This window comes from Nematolebias whitei, chromosome 17, assembly GCF_014905685.2.
Source record: "Nematolebias whitei isolate Nwh7 chromosome 17, NemWhi1, whole genome shotgun sequence".
In the NCBI taxonomy this organism is placed as follows: domain Eukaryota; kingdom Metazoa; phylum Chordata; class Actinopteri; order Cyprinodontiformes; family Rivulidae; genus Nematolebias; species Nematolebias whitei.
Window position 1 is genome coordinate 8381380 of NC_056514.1, and position 19383 is coordinate 8400762.

A 19383-nucleotide genomic window follows, 5' to 3' on the forward strand; every position below is an offset into this window, starting at 1 on the left:
GGAAATGAAATTGTTTGACAAGAGAATCAGCATGCTTTACAATTGTGGGCAGAGACCAACCATCAGGGTTTCTTTAACACCACTTAGGATCCTTGCAAGCTCCTCTATGTGTTTATGTTTCAGGTCCAGCTCTGGCATCAAGGTTATGAGCATTTTGGGCGTGCCTGGCAAACAGGGGATGTGGTGGGCTGCATGGTGGATCTAAATGAACACACAATGATGTTCACACTCAATGGAGAAGTGCTGCTGGATGACTCTGGGTCTGAACTGGCTTTCAAAGACTTTGAAATTGGAGAGGGTAACAACTGTTTCCTGAATTACATACACACTTAACCTGCAAAAATCCCACATGACATCCATTTGGTCCCATTTGTTGGTAGCCTGCTAACTCATCCTGATTAATTATATTCACTGCCATCTTGGACATGCCAGCTTCATGCAAATTGAATGCATATTTACTTGTCTGTATGTGGAACAGTGAGGGTGGATAAACACAAATGATGGTATCAATGAGTGATGGTATCAGTGAGTGTGGATAAATACACATAAACATCTAAAATTTAAGGTATGGCTCAGTTCCAGGTGACAAAGTGCAGTGCACAGTGCATTTCAGTTAAGTGCCATGAGGTGTCAGATGTGATTGCTGTTGTCTCAATTCTCTTTTGTACTTGTGTAATAAAAAGTACATTTCTAATAAATAGTTAGTTGTTAGGGTTGTACACTGTGACATTATGGCCTATCAGTGTATCTACAAACCTTTAGTTTAATGGAAAACCCAACAGATGTTAACATTTACAACAAAGACATGGTGAAATTGTAGTATAACAAAGACATATAACCCCAGTCCCCAAAACATTGGAATGTTGTGTAAAATGTAAATACAAACTAAATGCAATGATTTGCAAATCTCATAAACTATTGGATTCACAGTGGAACATAGTGAACATAGCAAATGTTGAAACTTAGAAATTGTAGATCTCTTTAAATGTAGTTTTTAATTTTATTGCAGTAGTCCATCTCAAAAGATTTGGATAACTTGAAAATTAAGTGAGGTACTGCCTTTTATATGTGTATGTGACTGCAGCTAGGCGTAAGAAAGGTCACTATTGAAACTTGGGTTGCCATGTCAAAATCTAAGATGGCCACTGCCATATATGTAAACTGGCCACCCCAATCATTTGAGGAAACTATGCTTTCTAGTTTTTATATTACTTAAAAGTATAGTTTCCTCAAATGACTGGGGTGGCCAAAGATTAATACTGAGTGGCGAAGGTCACCATTGGCCACCTCCTGGCGCCACCATTGCACCTGGTGGTGGACAAAATTGCTCCTTCTCCTTCCTATGAGGTACTTGCTGGCAAACTCGCTGCCTGGCCTGGCTTCAGGGGGGTGTTCAAGTTTCCCTTTTACAGGCAAATTTTATTTTTTTAATTAAAGCTTGTCACCACAACATATAAGAGGGAATTATGTACTCCCTTTATTCTGAGGGGCTTTGTTGTCTAGGACACCAGCTCCTGGACGGTTTTCCTTTTGCAAACTAAACTTGGGAGGAGTTAGACCAAGATTAATTAAAAAACCTTGATTCTTGGAAAACTGTAGACAATGGCATAATAAAAGTCTTAGCAAATCTTTTGTTGATGAATATGATTTTAAAATTGGGCAGCACGGTTGGGCAACTGGTAGAGCTGCCACCTCTCAGCGAGCAGGTCCCTGGTTCAAACCCCGGTCCAGGGGCCTTTCTGGGTGGAGTTTGCATGTTCTCTCCGTGCATGCATGGGTTTTCTCTGGGTGCTCCGGTTTCCTCCCAGAGACCAAAAACATGCATGTTAGGCTGATTGGTAACTCTAAATTGTCCCTAGGTGTGAATGAGAGAGTGAATGGTTGTTTGTCTCGTTTGTCTCTATGTGGCCCTGTGATGGACTTGCGACCTGTCCAGGGTGTACCCCGCCCCTCGCACAGTGATTGCTGGACATGGGCACCAGCGACCCCCGTGACCCAAAATGGAATAAGCGGGTAAAGATAATGGATGGATGGATGGATTTTAAAATTGTTCCAGTTTGTTGTCATGTTGGAGTCATCTATATAAGTGCTAAGTGTTGTCATCATTGTATGTTCCCATACAATGATGAAATTAGTTCTCTGCATTTAACCCATCACACCTGAGACACACCCAGGTGGAGCAGTGGGCAGGTATGTGAGCACCTATGGAGCAACTGGGGATTGGGTGTCCTGCTCAGGGACATCAAGGCATGTGGGCACGGTGGAGAGTCGAGCCACAACTTTCTGGTCCCAAGTAGGCCGCCCTGCCTCTACCCCATCTCGGGCCCCAATTTACAGCAGGGTTCTGTGTTGTTAATACCAAAAACTCACTCTAAACCTCAGATCAGCTTAAAGATTTTGTTGTGAAGTGGAGAGGAACTACTTTTTTTTACAAGGTTTGTGATAAGGACAGTTAAGTCAGAAGTGGTTGTCTTAATTTTCAAAGTAATATTTTTTAAAATATTAGATGGCAGTGTTTGTGGTATGTCTGAGTAGGTGTGGTGGCTTGAGCTCATGACATGCAGGCAATTTATTTAGTCCTTATGCATACTCAACAATCCATCCATTATCTTTACCCACTTCTTCTTTTTCGGGTCACAGGGGTCACAGATACCCATGTCTAGCAATCACTGTGCGAGGGGCAGGGGACACCCTGGACAGGTCTCCAGTCCATCACAGGGACACAGAGAGACAAACAAGACAAACAACCATTCACTCTCTCACTCACACCTAGGGACAATTTAGAGTTACCAATCAGTCTAACATGCATGTTTTTGGTCTGTGGGAGGAAACTGGAGTACCTGGAGAAAACCCACACATTCATAGAGAGAACATGCAAACTCCACTCAGAAAGGCCCCCGGCCGGGATTTCAACAGGGGCAACCTGCTCGTTGAGAGGTGGCAGCTCTAACAACTGTGCCACCGTGCTGCCTGCTCAGCAATCCAGGTAGATAAATCTAACAAAATTGAGTCACGTCCTCTGGACGGATTCTTCTTTGTTGGAATGTTTTGTCTTGTATCCAAAAGACAAAAAACTGCAAACAAACTCAGTTTTATAAGCAACACCTTCTCATAGTGGATCAACCAGTTTGCTGGTGACAACAACTTGTGAGCTGCAGGAAAAGAGATCCAGGAAGTGGCTACAAGAAGAAGTTGATAGATTGCCTGAAAATTTTGGAGCAGGACAAGGCTATTGAACGTATTCTGTACCACAGACTGTACCCAGGGGAGGCCACACCTAGTCTGTATGGTTTACCTAAAATCCACAAACAAGGTGCACCTTTAAGACCAATTGTTAGCATGATTAACTCTGCCACTTCCAATCAATCAATCAATCAATCAATCAATCAATCAATCAATCAATCAATCAATCAATCAATCACTTTAAATGGATTGTCCATAACATCTCATGACGGAGATTTATCTTTTACATTTGGCTCATGCATACAAAACAACACAAATTAAAAATGACATAAAAACTTTCAAAGCCTTTGCTAATCCATCCATTATCTTTACCCGCTTAGTCCATTTTGGGTCACAGGGGTCGCCCATGTCCAGCAATCACTGTGCGAGGGGCACCCTGGATGGGTCGCAAGTCCATTGCAGGGCCACATAGAGACACACGAGACAATCAACCATTCACTCTCTCACTCACACCTAGGGACAATTTAGAGTTACCAATCAGCCTAACATGCATGTTTTTGGTCTGTGGGAGGAAACCGGAGTACCCGGAGAAAACCCATGCATGCATGGAGAGAACATGCAAACTCCACCCAGAAAGGCCCCTGGACCGGGGTTTGAACCAAGGACCTGCTCGCTGAGAGGCAGCAGCTCTACCAGTTGTGCCACCATGCTGCCCCTTTGCTAATCCAATAAAACCAATTCTAAAATCTGATACATTAAAAACAATACATCTTAGCAGACAATGGTTTGTCATGTGAGGCTGTGTATAAATAGGATGCTAAGGACACTCACAGCAGAGGGAACAAATGACTTTTTGTACCCATTTTTCTTTACCAGAGGAACCAGCAGTCTTCTGCCAGATGGTACCAACTTGAATAATGGTTGCAGTGGATGAATTGGGTCAATGTAAACCCGTATTGACTTTTTTTCTAGAGCCTAACTGTACAGGTCTGTATGTTACATTTGTTGATGACCAATGATTTTACTACCCAGTTTGACCACCCGAGACATCTTGTTCCTGTCTCTGGCTAGGACGTTCCCATGCCACGAGACAATATTAAAGGACATAACATTTTCAACCAGTGACCTGTACACCAATTGCAATATATTTTTGCTAGCATTTTTGCAATGTTTCCAAATATCTGGCATCTGCACTCATCCCTTTAGTTGGCAGTTCAGAACATCACATACAAAACACCATAGACTTTGTGGATAAGGTGAGGAACATCATCCTGGAGACTGATGAAACATTGGTCTCTTTTTTTAATGTCACATCACTCTTTAAGCCCCCAGTATACTGCCGCGTACATCCATACGCAGAGGTACGCACGTACGTACGCAGAGGTACGTGCGTACCCCCCAGGGCATGTCCGTGCAAAGCTCAAATTTTTACGACCGCATACGCGTACGCGGTGTCGCACAATAAACTGCCCAGCGAGGGACTGTTTTGTATGCGACACCAATGTGTTAAATTCCCCTTCTTCATCTCTGATCTGGCCTTTTCTTTTGTTTTTTTGCCAAGAGGCAGTGATCTCTTCCTCCTCCGTTGATGCCATGACTGAAATGGTGAGAAATGAAGGAATTTGTCACGAGCGAATTAAACTCAGGTCCAGCGTGGCTGTGAGAGGGTCTGGAGATTTCCTGGTGTGTTGGTCTGATGTGTGGGCTGCAGAGCTAGCTCTCCCTGTTTTTTTTAAATTTTTTAGATCTTTTTATTAACAACATATAAACACAGAACACCGCTGCGGCGGAGGCTGCCAGCGCTCACTTTTTTTTCTTATTTCCGATCTGTCAATCAATCCAGTAGGCGTGTCAGCAAATGACCAATCGGCAACCTCAATTTGTCCCTAAGGTAAACGCCCCTTGTCTGTGAAGCTGCTCTGCAGCTACTCGGGGTGTACGCTGGAGTATCATGTCTGAACCCTCTGCGTCCCGTACACGCGTACGTACGCGTGAACAGACATACGCGGCAGTATACTGGAGCCTTTACACTGTACACACATCAGGGAAACTAAACAGCCACTGGCCAAAAGGATGGACCAGTAAATGGACTGTACTTATATAGCACCTTTCTATCTTATTTCAAGATACTCAAAGCACTTTACACTACAGTCTGTGTCCTCATTTACCCATTCATACAGCACTCTACTAGATCTCTACAAAGCTAATTGAACAAATCATTCTAAAGAGACTAATCAGTGCTTTAGATCACATTCATACACTGATGGGACACACATCAGAGGCTTTGAGGGGTTCAGTGTCTTGCCTAGGGACACTTCAACATGTGACTGCTGGTGGATTTGAACCCACAACTCTCGCATTGGAGGACGACTGCTCTAACCACTCAGCCACAGCCGCCCTCAAAGTTCAAAGTTCAACTTCTTCAGTAAAGAAGAGCAACATCATCAGGCCAGGACTATGGTTTACACTCATCTCCAGGCCAGCGGTCACTCTTTCAGGTTGAAGATGTTCACATCCTTGATAGAGAGGAATGATATGAAAGAGGAGTAAAGGAGGCCATCTTTATGAAGAGAAACCGTCCATCATTAAACAGGGCTGGAGGCCTACGTGTCCAACTGTCCCCCTCTTACAGTGCTGTTATTGCTAGTGTCACTCAGCCCTCTGTGAATAGCAAACAGCCATCAGGGTTTTTGAGATTAATATTATATTAGGTAACCTGACTAGTTCATTTGGTGTGATATACTAATTTAGTTTTCTCTTCAATGACTTCAACTTGTTCAGTTTCATCTCGACCCTGTTACACAATCTATAACAACAAAAATCCACCTGATAAATAAAACAAAAGGATGAATAAACAAATTTGGCCAGCATCCTCAGTTGAAGACTTATCGAGTTTAGGCAGTCATCCAGGAAAAAAACTAATAACTTGACAGGAACTGAGTGGAAGTTGTTATTGTGGCAGTCCAGTGGATTAGTGGTTAGCATGTTTGCCTCACAGCAAGAAAGTCCTGAGTTCAAAACTTTGTTGGGTCTGTGTTTTTTATGTGAGACGTTTGAATGTTCTGTTTGCTTGAGTTTTCTTTTGGTACTTAATTTTTATCCCATAGTCCAAAATCATGGATGTTTAGGCTACCTTCAGGCCCAGGCCTCTGTTTGAATAAAAGATCCATGATCTCAGCAGTACTTGACTGGTTAAAGAAGATTAATAAATAAACACATTTTGAGTCCTTCATTGAGCTGAATGAAGATTTTCTAGATTTAGAGGGATGTCTTTTACCATCAAAGGCAAAAATACAGTCAAAGTACTGTATTATGGTATAGTCAAGTTATGTGCCCTATGCAGTGCGCTTGTTTTTATGCAATTGGCAGCTCTCTGGTGGACAAAGTCTGCAACACATGATAAGGAAGGGGGAGACTAGAACTCTGAATCCGGACAGTTTTTCATAGACTGGTAAACTTCTGGCTACCTTCTGAGAGACTCAGCCTCTAAAATGGTATTTTGATACCCAGTCCTTTTACTAACCTGGTGCCAAATAATTTGCAGCAAAATGCCCCTTTAGCTATTTATTATCTGCACCACTTTTACAGCCTTTTGTTTTCCATGTCTAAACTTTATTTTTAGATGTACTGCAGCCAAAAAATTCAAATCCTTATTTAAAAAAGAGACAATTTCTTAGTTCAGACGTGTCATATGTTTACTGTGCTCTTTTGTAAATAAAATGAGTTTTGCAAATCATTTATTTCAGATGTACATAATGATCCAACTTTCTCAGAATTGATAATGAACACAACCCTTGTAATTTTAATGTTTTCTTTTTATGTTCAGGTTTTATTCCTGTATGCAGTCTGGGAGTGTGTCAGGTGGGGAGAATGAATTTTGGCAAGGACGTCAGCACCTTGAAGTACTTCACCATCTGTGGTCTGCAGGAAGGCTACGAACCATTTGCTGTCAACATGAACCGGGATGTAACCATGTGGCTCAGCAAGAGGTTGCCTCAGTTTGTAGCTGTGCCCTCCAACCACCAACACATAACGGTGCGACAAGTCACCACCAACACTCCTATTATGGTGCTCATCTCTATGACTGATGTTACTGAAGAGTTTGGATAGAATGACCACGTTTGACAACTTAGTCATATTTTAGTCTGCCACCTGTCATGCTGTCTGATGTTCTCATCATCATCCTGCAGCTGAGTGGTTAGAGCAGTCGTCCTCCAATGCAAGAGTTGGGTGTTCGATTCTACCAGCAGTCACATGCTGAAGTGTCCCTGGGCAAGAAACTGAACCCCTCATTGCCTCCGATGTGTGTCCTATGAACTATGAATGTGTATGAATGTGATAAATTTCTGATTAATCTTTGTAGAGATGTAGTAGAGTGCTGTATGAATAGGCAAATGAGGACACAGACTGTGTTGTAAAGAGCTTTGAGTATCTTGATAAGATAGAAAGGAGCTATATACTGTAAGTACAGTTCATTTACCAACATGATGACCTTCGTTATTAGCGCCATATTTATTTTCTTCAAACTGCTCAAAGCTTATATAATTCGTAAGCTGTTTTCAACATAAAGCTTGCCAAACTTTTCTTTACAGGTGACTGGAATTGATGGACATGATTCGACTGTTCCTTGTCTGAAGGTCACCCAGAGGTCATTTAGCTCCCAGAACAGTTACACTGACATCTCCTTCTACAGGCTGAGTATGCCCATAGAGTGTGCCGAATCCCGATCCTCGCCTCAGAAGGTAACAGAAACAAAATAAAGCTTGTGCTCAATGTATTTGAGTCAATATGTTCCACTGACCAAGTGCTGCTGCCAACTCCAGATTCACAGTTTGTTAAAGTAAAAACAGAACAACCAGGCTGACAGTGAACAAACCATCAACCATCTCCCAGCTCAGCCAGCAAGTGCACTGACTACCCAGTCTTCTTTATTTTAGTAGGGCACAAGTGATTACAGGAGCCACTCTTAACAGAACTCTTGACTGCATCCAGCAAAGAGAGGGAGAGGATAAACAAAATACTACAAAGCACATCCGTAAGCCTCCCCCCCCACCCCCTCACACACACACATTTCAAGACCAAAGCCCAACTTGATAGTCCACAAACAAATTAATAAATTAATCCAAGGGAAAAAAAAAAAACAAACACCCCTTCACACCGTTTAGCATAACATGGATCAGCTTCTTACTGTTTCCTTAGATACAGTAGATAACTTTTACTAATTGGCTTTTATAATGTATTTGAATGACTTGGCACTATATAAATGAACCGGATTGAATTGAATTGCACAAAAGTACCATCTGTATAATCACCATGACCAAATCACACAAAATAAAAGCTTACTGTTAGTTAAATTCATTTTAACTCCAAGGAAACTTCGGCCCTATTTACATGGACACGATGGGGGAAAACGTAGGTTTTTTTGTATGTTAATTTCAGGAAAAGATCCACGTTGACATGGTTGGATTTTGTGTTTACATGCATCCGAAGGAATCCCCCCCCCCCCCACCCTCCCGAATCCGCTGTAGTTACCATGCCGGGTCATTAGATGGTGCTGTGAATTTTGTACCTTTACCTAATGCGCATGCGTGCTGCCTTGACACGCTCCTTTCCTTTGGGCTAATAGCTCAGCTAGCAACAACTTAACAACAAGTTAAAGCTAGATTTTGGCTGGATTGTAGATAAGAGTCGACAGATTTGATGCCAAGCGGGACCGATTCGTCTAACAGCTCCACACCGGTCGCTGAGTGGACCAGAACAGAGTCGACGATGTCGGACTTCACTCTGTGATAATCAATAGCTGTTTTACAGCAGGTAAATCAACGTTCTTAATAATGTTAGTTTGTGTTTACTTCGGCAACCAACTGAGTTTTAATTTTTTCCTGAAAGAAGAAGAAGCTGTCTCCCACCAGGCGGACCAGAACGAGGCTCGGCCCAGGTGCAGTGCAGGAAGACGTCGAAGAGAGAGATGTTGGACGAACTATTTATTTAAAATTCCCCTCAGTTCTTTTATTCAATCTATTGAATGTTTTAAGCTGCATTAATCAAAGGAGTGACAGCCTGAACGAGCCAGATGGACAACATGGGACCAGAGTCCAGGATGAAAACAGAGTCCAGTTCATTAATGCAGTTTACAGTTAACGTGTTTTTTATGTGTTCAATTTAATTATCAGTGTTTGTGTGACATACTGTTTGTGGTGTTGAATAAATAAATAAAATAAAAATTAAACCTGATGTCTTCATTTTCAACTTTAATAACACGCAATATGTTTAGCATCATTGTAATCACATAATTTGAATTATATAATGTCCAGATAGCTTCATTATATATATATATATATATATATATATATATATATATATATATATATATCAAACTAAAAATAAATACTGTTTATTATTATTAAACTTATTATTTAGCACATTTAGTATGTTATAGTGCAGCGCGACGTGTGCGCGTTCCTCATTCTATAAACAGCGATATTAGAACTGGATCAGACTGGTGTCTTTTTCAACACAGATGTTGGTCACAGCAGCTAGAATCTGATGTAGATTAACTACGAGATTAAAAATATATTCCATCAGTCATAGTTCTGAAAGCACTGTCCGCCACCATGTTGATAGAGATGATGATAGCGTCTGTCCACGTGTGCGTATGTGGTTTTACACAAAGCCTCAGCGGGCGATGTTTACATTATCAGTGGGCGGTCAGCGAAAAACCTCCACTCTGGAAGGTGGGTTCCGAAACCTCCGTATTCAAAGAGGGGGGCCACTGGTGTCGTGTAAATGATCAGCAGAACCGCAGAGAGAAAGCTGCGGATGCACTCAAAATACGCGCCGTGTAAACGGCCCCTTCTACCCTCCTCCACCTTGTACCTACAAGGAGCTTAATTGAGAGCAAGACAACCAAGACTCAACAAACAAAATCAAAAAACAGACTACCAGCCTTAAGGACTAGAAAACACGTAGAAGAACATCAGCCATCAGGACCTCTGAGTCTTTTATATGACAAATGTCCATCAGCCATTAGTGCAAGCAGCCATCAGGGCACTAATGACCAATTGTTAAGGCTCTAACGATCCATTCTTATGCTGATGGTCTTCCTTTTGTCTGTGAATAGCTGGTTCTGGCTGTCAGCATCACCCTCTTGTTCCAACCTCAGTAATCAAACTCTGGGATGCATTATGGTCTTATTGTTGTAGTAAAATTGTTTGTGACAAGTTCTTCAGTCTTCTTTTTTCCGTAGGAGCTGGAGGACTTTGAATCTGTGTCAGACTTTGAAGTCCTGATGAAGTCGCCTCATGGCCCCAATGGTCCTAATGCACCTGATAGGGATGAGTTTAACAATCACAAAGATTTTAATCAAGAGAAACCATCCAAGCTTAAACAACGGTACTATATAATTTCAACATGCTTGTCTTATTCCTAATTTTGCACCAATATTGATAAACTATAATAGTCACCAAATTCTGTCGTTTCTGTCTGATTTTTAGTTTGTAATTTTAAGTTTGTTTTCAAACATAAACCAACTGTGTGATCTGTTATCAGTTTCAGTCTGAAGAAAAACAAGTCAGACAACAGCTGTCCTTCGACTGCTCATCTGTCAGAAGACGTGGCTGAAGACAGAGATAGTTACAGCTTTTTCATGCAAACCTCCACTGTAAGGCAATACTTATTCATATAGACAAACTTCTGCATGATACAAGTGCACTCAATATCCATTAAGTACCGGTAACTAAAATTAGAGATGCACATGATAGGACCATCTTCACATTGACAGGGTTCCCAGTGACTCTAGAAATCTGGGAAAACCTGGAACATGACTTTTACATTTTCCAGTCATGGAAAACTCAAGGACTTTAACAAAAACATTAAAAATCTGGACACCTGAGGGAATTTGACCACTGATCTGCTGATTTAAAAATAATCTTTCTGAGATTTTGACATGTACATGTATTAATGCCAGTATTATAGTATTGAGTCCATGTTATTCTTCTACAGTGTACATAATACATGTATCCTGACTAATTGGTTACGGTGGCTTTTTACTATCTGATAAACAAAATAATTAATTGGAATGATTACCATATGCTACTCTAGTTCTGAGCATTTTGTGTGACTGAAAAATCTCCTGGTATTGCAGGATTTACTTGGGGAAAACAGTGAATTTGGTTTTCCGGAAATGCTGGGAACCCTGAGTGGATGACAGTCAGGCTATGCTCTTCAAGGCTTACATAACTAATTAGAACATGGAACTGAATCTCCTTCAGTATGGAGGCAATTATGTCACTGTTATGCTCTTAGTATTAACACAAGAAGTTAATCTATTTTCTGCATCCCACAAATTCTTCCCTGCTCTGTCATCATACTCTATATGCCAATAGCACATTCCCTTAACAATACTAACACTTCCACCTATACATCAGACTCCAAGCCCCATTCTGGAACTACTCTCTCAGATCTTAGGATACAGCCAGTGGAGCATTAAGGCCAGCCATAATGCTCTGCTTGTGAAAGTAAATCTGTTGGGCATCACTTTGACACTCAGACAATAATTCTAAGTGTCACAATGCCGGACAGGACAAGGGGAAAAAAAAGAAAAAGAAAAAAGGAGACAGCCAGTGTATCTCTTGTGCCGGTCCCAAGCCCATGTAAATGGTGACGGTTGTGTCAGGAAGGGCATCCAGTGTAAAACACTTTTGCCAAAACTGACGTGAGTTAATCTAAGCAACACCATACTGGATTGGTCAAGGCCTGGAGTAAAAACGACCGTCACCTGTGCTGTTGATGAACAAGTTGCTGGCAGAAATTGAGCTAGTTATTTAAAGACAACAAGAAGGGAAAGGTGCCAGGAGACAGAGGGAGAAGAGGAAAGTCAAGAATGTAGGAGGGTATAAATTATTCACAAAGGGACAGTGACAGGCAAAAGAGCTGGCTGACATCATGCAGAGAAGGAAGGCATATGTATGAGCAACCAAATGGAAGGGCAGCGAGGCTCACAGCACTGGGGTAGGGTTTAAGCCGTTTTACCATAGTGTGGATAGAAAGGGAAATGGAGTAGGGGTTGTCCTGAAGGAGTTTTCAAGGAATTTAGTAGAGGTGAAAAGAGTATCAGATAGGGTGATGTGTCTGAAGGTAGAAGTAGAATGTCTGATGTTGAATGCGGTCAGTGGCTATGCTCCACAGGTTGGATGTGAGGTAGAGGAGAAAGATAAAGTTTGGAAAACTTGAGATAAAGTGATAGAGTATTCCCAGGGAGGAAAGGGAGGTGATCAGAGCAGACCTGAATGGACATGTTGGTGAAGGAAACAGAGGAGATGAGGAAGTGATGGGTACACTTGGTGTCAAGGGAATAAACCAGGAAGGACAGCTGATGGTGGATTTTGCCAAGAGATGGAAACAGCTGTAGTAAACACCTATTTCCAAAAGTGGGAGGAACGTAGGATGACCTAAAAGATTAGACAGTAGTACACAGGCAAGTTTGTGGGGAATAACAGGGTATTCTCAACCACACCAACCAGAGTGTACGCTCAATGACAGGTGAATAACCTAAGGGTAGATTCATCTAGAGATGAGACTGAGCAATACTGGAGAAACATATGGGCGAAAGGGCTCTAGAGACCCCTGCACAGCATGCACCATTGGCAAATTGAGGAGGTGGTTTTTAGCAGCAGCACAGTGGTACAGATGGTAGAGCTGCTGCCTCTCAGCGAGCAGGTTGCCCCGGTTCAAATCCCGGTCAGAGGCCTTTCTGGGTGGAGTCTGCATGTTCTCTCTGTGCATGTGTAGGTTTCCTCCTGGTACTCTGGTTTCCTCCCACAGACCAAAAACATGCATGTTAGGCTAATTAGTAACTCTAAATTGTCCCTAGGTGTGAGTGAAAGAGTGAATGGTTGTTTGTCGCGTTTGTCTCTATGTGGCCCTGTGATGAACTTGGAACCTGTCCAGGGTGTCCCCTGCCTCTCGCACAATGACTGCTGGATATGGGCACCAGTGACCCCTGCAACCCGAAAAGGAAGAAGCGGGTAAAGATAATGGATGAATGGATGGATGGATGGGTAATTATTAGCAAATCTTACCGGTGGCTAGAGAGGGTTGGACGGAAAGACAGCATAGATGCACTAACCTTGACAGCAGAAGAATTGGCCCTCAGAACAAAGAACACTAGAGGCTGGAGTCTACCTTACCAGATAAGACCCAAGATGCAGGCTGTCCAAAGATGATCTTGAGACAGTCCAACATATAATAGCAGGATGTAAAATTCAGGCAGGAAAAGCATACATGAAACGCCATAACCAAGTGGCTGGAATAATATATAGGAACATCTGGTCTAAGTATAGACAGAAGATCCCACAGTCAAAGTGGGAGATCCCAAAAAGTGTGGTGGAGAATGACAAGGTTAAGATACTGTGGGACTTTCAGATCTAAACTGACAAACAGGTGATGGCTAACCATCCAGACATTTTGGTGGTCGGCAACCTAGAGATGAACACAGTGGTGATAGATGTAGCAATTCTAAGTGACCATAACATCAGGAAAAGGGAGCGTGAGAAGCTGGAGAAATACATGGAGCTGAAAGAAGAAATACAGAAAGGTTGCCGGATCGAATCTCGACTGGGGGCCTTTCTAGGTGGAGTCTGCATGTTCTCTCCGTGCATGCATGGGTTTTCTCCGGGTTCTCCGGTTTCTTCCCACAGACCAAAAACCTGCATGTTAGGCTGATTGGTAACTCTAAATTGGCCTTAGGTGTGAGTGAGAGAGTGAACGGTTGTTTGTCTCTCTCGTCCTGTGATGGACTTACGATCTGTCAAGGGTGTCCCTCGCCTCTCACACAGTGATTGCTGGTTATGAGCACCAGTGACCCCAGTGACCCGAAAAGGAAGAAGCGGGTCAAAGATAATGGATGGATGGATGGATATATTCACCCAGATCCTCAGTTGAAAGAGAAGGGTTGAAGGAGTTGTCTGTGCAGCACCTTGGGGAAAAGTTTTGTGTAAGCCCAAATCCATTGCAAACCTATCCTGTTCTTTCATGTGTAGTGAGGTTGTCATCCATTGTGAAGGGTGGGGGACTAAAGGGTAAACAACTTAAATATGTTTTAGATGATGAATTATTAACAGTAGAATTTAAAACTTGTTAGAAAATGTTTCTTTGTCATTAATTCTGATATTCAATTAAATATTCATTATTATCATGAAGATAAGTCGTTTACAATTTGATATTATTTTGTGCGGTCCTCAAAGCTTGTTACTGAGAAGATGGACACTGTGTTGAAACTTAATGTGTGCCCTTTTCTGTACAGTACTATTACTCAGTGCGCATCTTCCCGGGTCAGGAGCCCACCAATGTCTGGGTGGGTTGGGTAACCTCTGACTTCCATCAGTATGACCCCAGCTTTGAGCTGCAAAAAGTCAGAAGTGTCACTGTTACCCTTGGAGATGAGAAGGGAAAAGTTCATGAGAGGTTAGTCAAGTAGACAAAAGTATGTCCTGTTGTACATTTATTCATGTGTTATTCTCTGGACATGTCTCTCACCAAGGACTTTGCTGTAAACCATAAAGTAAAAAAAAACATATTGCAACAACAAAAAAAGCTTTTAGATAATGGTTGTGCATTTATAAAGTTTTAATTTTTTAAAGAGACTTCCATTTTAAATATATTTTGGGGATTCTCATGAATGGAATGCTATTTTTTTTCTTTATTTTTACTCTTTTTTTTTTTTTGTTTACTTTTGGTAATATTTTGTGGTTTTTGTTTCTTGTGTTATCTTCCTCCCTGGGTTTTTTGCCACACCTCAGTCAATTCTCTTTTCTTCAGCTCCTGTCTTGTCACCTCTTACTTGCTCCTGTTTATCATCAGTTCAGGTGCTTCTCCTTTTATTCTTCAGCTCAGGTCTAATACTCCCCTGCTTCCATGCCATGGCAGTCTGGGCCTTTGCCTTCCGTTTTCTCCTGGTTGTGATATTTCTGTTATCTCAGATGCTATCTAGTTTTTGATGGTTTTTGGAAGTTCCCCTCTTCAAAAAGTGGGACCTGGAGAGTGTACTCCAATTATAGGGGCACCACTCTCCTTAGCCTCCCTGGTATGGTCTATTCAGGGATACTGGAGAAGTGAGTCCAATTGTTGGTTGAACATCAGATCCAGGAGGAACAATGCCGTTTCTGTCCTGGCCGTGGAACACTGGATCAGCTCTTTACCCTCGCTAGGGTTCTCGAGGGGTCATGGGAGTTTGCCATCCAGCCTACAGGTGTTTTGTGTACTTGGAGAAGGCTTTCAACCGTGTTCTTCAAGGTACACTGTGGGGGGATGCTCCGTGAGTATGGGATTGGGGGCCCGTTGCTATGGGCTGTTCGGGCCCTATACAAGCAGTGCGAGAGTTTGGTTTGCATTGCTGGCAGTAAGTTGGACCCCTTCAGAGTGGGAGATGGTCTCAGCCAGTGCTGCCTGTTGTCACCGATTTTGTTCAGAACCGTTATGGACAGAATTTCTCCGTACAACCAGGTAGCGGAGGGAGTCCAGTTTGGTGGCCTCAAGATTCCATCTCTGCTGTTTGTGGATAATGTGGTCCTGTTGGCATCATCATGCTGCGATCTTCAACTCTCACTGGAGTGGTTCACAGCTGAGTGTAAAGCGTATGGGATGAGAATCAGCCCCTCTAAATCAGAGGCCATGGTCCTCAGTCAGAAAAGGGTGGATTGCGCTCTTCAGGTTAAGGGTGAGGTTCTGCCTCAAGTGGAGAAGTTCAAGTATCTTGGGATTTTGTTCACAAGTGAGGGAAGAATGGAGCGTGAGATTGACAGACAGATTGGTGCAGCGTCTGCAGTATTGTGGACTCTGTGGTCAGTTCATTGTGGTGAAGAGGGAGCTGAGCTGTAAGGTGAAGCTTTCTGTTTACCATTCAGTCTGCATTCTCACCCTCACCTATGGCCATAAACTCTGAGTAGTGACCAAAAGAATGAGATCGTGGATACAGGCGGTTGAAATGAGTTTCCTCCACAGGGTAGCTGTACTCTCTCTTAACAATAGCATGGGAAGTTCAAATATCCGGGAGAGTCTCCGAGTAGAACTGCTGCTCCTCCACATTGGGAGGAGCCAGTTGAGGTGGTTTGGGCATCTGGTAAGGATGTTTCCTGGGCGCCTCCCTAGAGAGGTGCTTTGGGCATGTCCGACAGGGAGGAGACCCCAGGGAAGACCCAGTGCACACTGGAGAGACTATGTCTCTGTTGGCCTGGGAACTCCTTGGAATCCTACTAGAGGAGCTGGAAGAGGTGGCTGTGGAAAGAGATGTCTGCACCTCTCTGCTCAAGCTGCTGCCCCCGCGACCTGACTTCAGAATAAGTCGAAGATAAGGGATGAATGGATGGATAGATGGCTCTCTAATTTTATATTATGTCTTCCTGTGTTTGATCATTTAGGATTTGCTGCCACGTCAGCTTTTAGTTTTCTTAGTTTTGTAAAAAATAAATTAAATAAAAAAATAGGAAAAAAAGTTTTCTTTGAGCTTCTTTCATTAATCTGGTTCCTGGGTCTATATCACAATCCAAACTGGGACAGAATGCCAGACTCCCTCCAAGACCCAGCAGACAGGTGTTGCCCTGCCAATCTTTCAGAGGAAGAGTGTGTTGAGTTTAATGGGGAATACTTTTCATGATTTGGTGGCAACCTCTTCTGACACCTGGAACAAATATTCTGCTTCCTGTGATCGGTGTCCCTGTCTGTAAGACTCACCAGGGATGGCAGAGATTTTTGAAAGAGCCCAGGTTACAATATGGAATTGGCAGAACTTCCAGAGTCTTCACTGTCTGCATGATCTCCAGAGTTTCCAGTGCCTCCAGCATTACCGATGCTGTCTGCAGAGCGCCGCCAGTGCAGCTGCAGGGTTTCCTTCACCTCCAGCACACCATCATGGCTCCCCAGCTCCAGAGACATCAGGGTCCTCAGCATCAGATTCTGAATTCCTTAATCTTTCAAATTCATTGTGCCAGTGACCTTCAGGATCTTTGCACCTAAAGTCTCCTTGGCTTATCTCATGCTGGTCTGGATGGTTCCCAGGCCATCTATCTAGATTTGCACACCAGTCTGTATGTTTTTTCTTCAGTTTAAGTACTTCTAGTGCTCATCATGACAGTCTGCCTTCTGGGTCTTTGTCACACTCCAAATTGTGACAAGTTTTGGGAATCTTGTTTTTGAGTAATAGTAGGGCAGTGTGAGATCAGGATCAACATAGTGGAGGTTCTTCTGCAGCAATCAAGGTGTTGCACTGGTCTGTCATGGTGAAGAAAGAGCTGAGCCAAAAGCATATGCTTTTTAATGAAAGGTTCACCAACAGTCCAACTCTCACCATATGTATGCCCATGAGGTCGTCTTTATGACCCAATTGACAAGACCTGAATCTGAACCTGTTCCTTACGTGACTCGACTTCCAATAAGTGGACCACAATGGATGAATGAAAGGATGTTTTCCTAATTAAATGTTTTGTTACCAACAATCTATTGTTTTATCTTTTGTAATATTGAGTCTTGTGTTTAGAATTTCCCTTATTAAACAACACAAATAATTTGTCTGCCTTACTGTGACTGTACAAATCATGCCTTGTTGTCTTACAGTATAAAGCGCAGTAACTGTTACATGGTATGGGCTGGAGAGAGCAGCAATCCTGCTCAGGGCAGGAACAACAACGGCTTGGAAATTGGCTGTCTGGTAGATGCAACAAATGGTCTCCTGACCTTCACCGCCAATGGAAAAGAACTCAGCACTTATTACCAGGTAAATATTTGTATCCAAATCCTTTCCCTCTGTCATGGTCCCTAACTTGGTTTTGTCAGTGAGTGTATATTTAATTCTTCTTCAGCTGTTTACTAACCTATCTTTCCTTTTAACAGGTGGAACCAAGCACTAAGCTTTTCCCAGCAGTATTTGCCAAGGCCACCAGTCCTCATGTCTTCCAATTTGAACTTGGTTGTATTAAGGTAAGAAGTGAACACACTCGTGTGTGCACACAACGTTACCAAATAGCAGTAATATATAATTGAAAGAGGAATGTTGCCCATTACAGTAACAGAAGTAACAACTACAATACCCTCATGTTTTTTATATATTTATTTAAATCCATGGGTGGTTATTTGGATGAAAAAAATTTAAGTTTTCACAGAAAATTCTGCACGTTTTAATATCAAGGTTTAATTTTTAAAAATCTTCCAGTCAGGACCGAATATTTTTGTGCACACTCACTTTTTGGATTTTGTCTCTATACCAACATTCAATATGAAAGCTGTGCACTCCCTGTGACCTGGAAAGAAGGGCCGGGTAAAGAAAATTGATTTCATCTATTCTTTTCCATTAGAACAAATCTGTTTCATTCATACAGAGATTAAGGCTTGTGTTCTGTTTTGAGGAGTTACAACAAAGTGTTCAAGTGACCTGATATAACTTTCATTGTGAACTGGCACTTTGTAAATAAACTGAAATGAATTTAATGACGCTACAGAGTTATAGTGACAAGGTAAAGCACTAATCAATGAAGGGAAATCAAGAAAACACCCATTATTTAACTCCTAATTAGGAATATATGCTCATTATCCAACTTATTTGGTCTTGTGTCATGTTCTAACAACAATGTCCAACATTGTCTGTGTTTTCTGCTAGAATGTGATGCCTCTTTCAGCTGGTCTGTTCAAGAGTGAGAGAAAAAACTCAGTTCCTCAGTGCCCTCCACGGCTTCATGTCCAGTTTCTAACACCTGTCTTATGGAGTCGTGTCCCCAACCACTTCCTTAAGGTAGGAACTTGGATGATTTTATGTTTTATGTACTATTGTCTGAGCTTACTTTCTCTGAGCCTATCCCTCTCTATATCTATTGTGTGTATTAAAAACATCAGAGGGGTTGGTATTGTTCCACAAAGATACCTCTGTTGGGATGATGAGTTTATTCACCTTCAAGCTGATTGGGGGTCAAAGAAATAGTTCCTAAAAATGCAAACAAATTGTTTTGAACTGTCAATAGTTCAGATGGAAATGAACTGCCAACAGTTAATCCTATTAGCATTAAAACTGACCCCCCCACAGTTCCAGCTTCCTTTCCTGTTTAGTTTAGAGACCATCAACATAAACAAGACATGGAAAGGAATACCAGTAACTTCCAGAACTGCCATGCTAGATTTGTGGAGCCACAGTCTTCAAACAGGTACATGGGCTGAACC

General features: G+C 42.2%; 1 protein-coding gene across 1 annotated transcript in view; it reads left to right on the forward strand.

The window, feature by feature from the left end:
- ryr2a (ryanodine receptor 2a (cardiac)) overlaps window positions 1-19383 on the forward strand; it is a 554599-nt gene that overhangs the window by 157610 nt on the left and 377606 nt on the right. Inside the window, 9 exon segments of the mRNA XM_037691577.1 lie at window positions 124-298; window positions 7010-7218; window positions 7776-7925; window positions 10430-10575; window positions 10732-10843; window positions 14486-14646; window positions 17791-17950; window positions 18067-18153; window positions 18830-18961. Of these exon segments, the coding sequence (XP_037547505.1) occupies window positions 124-298; window positions 7010-7218; window positions 7776-7925; window positions 10430-10575; window positions 10732-10843; window positions 14486-14646; window positions 17791-17950; window positions 18067-18153; window positions 18830-18961 (1332 nt within the window).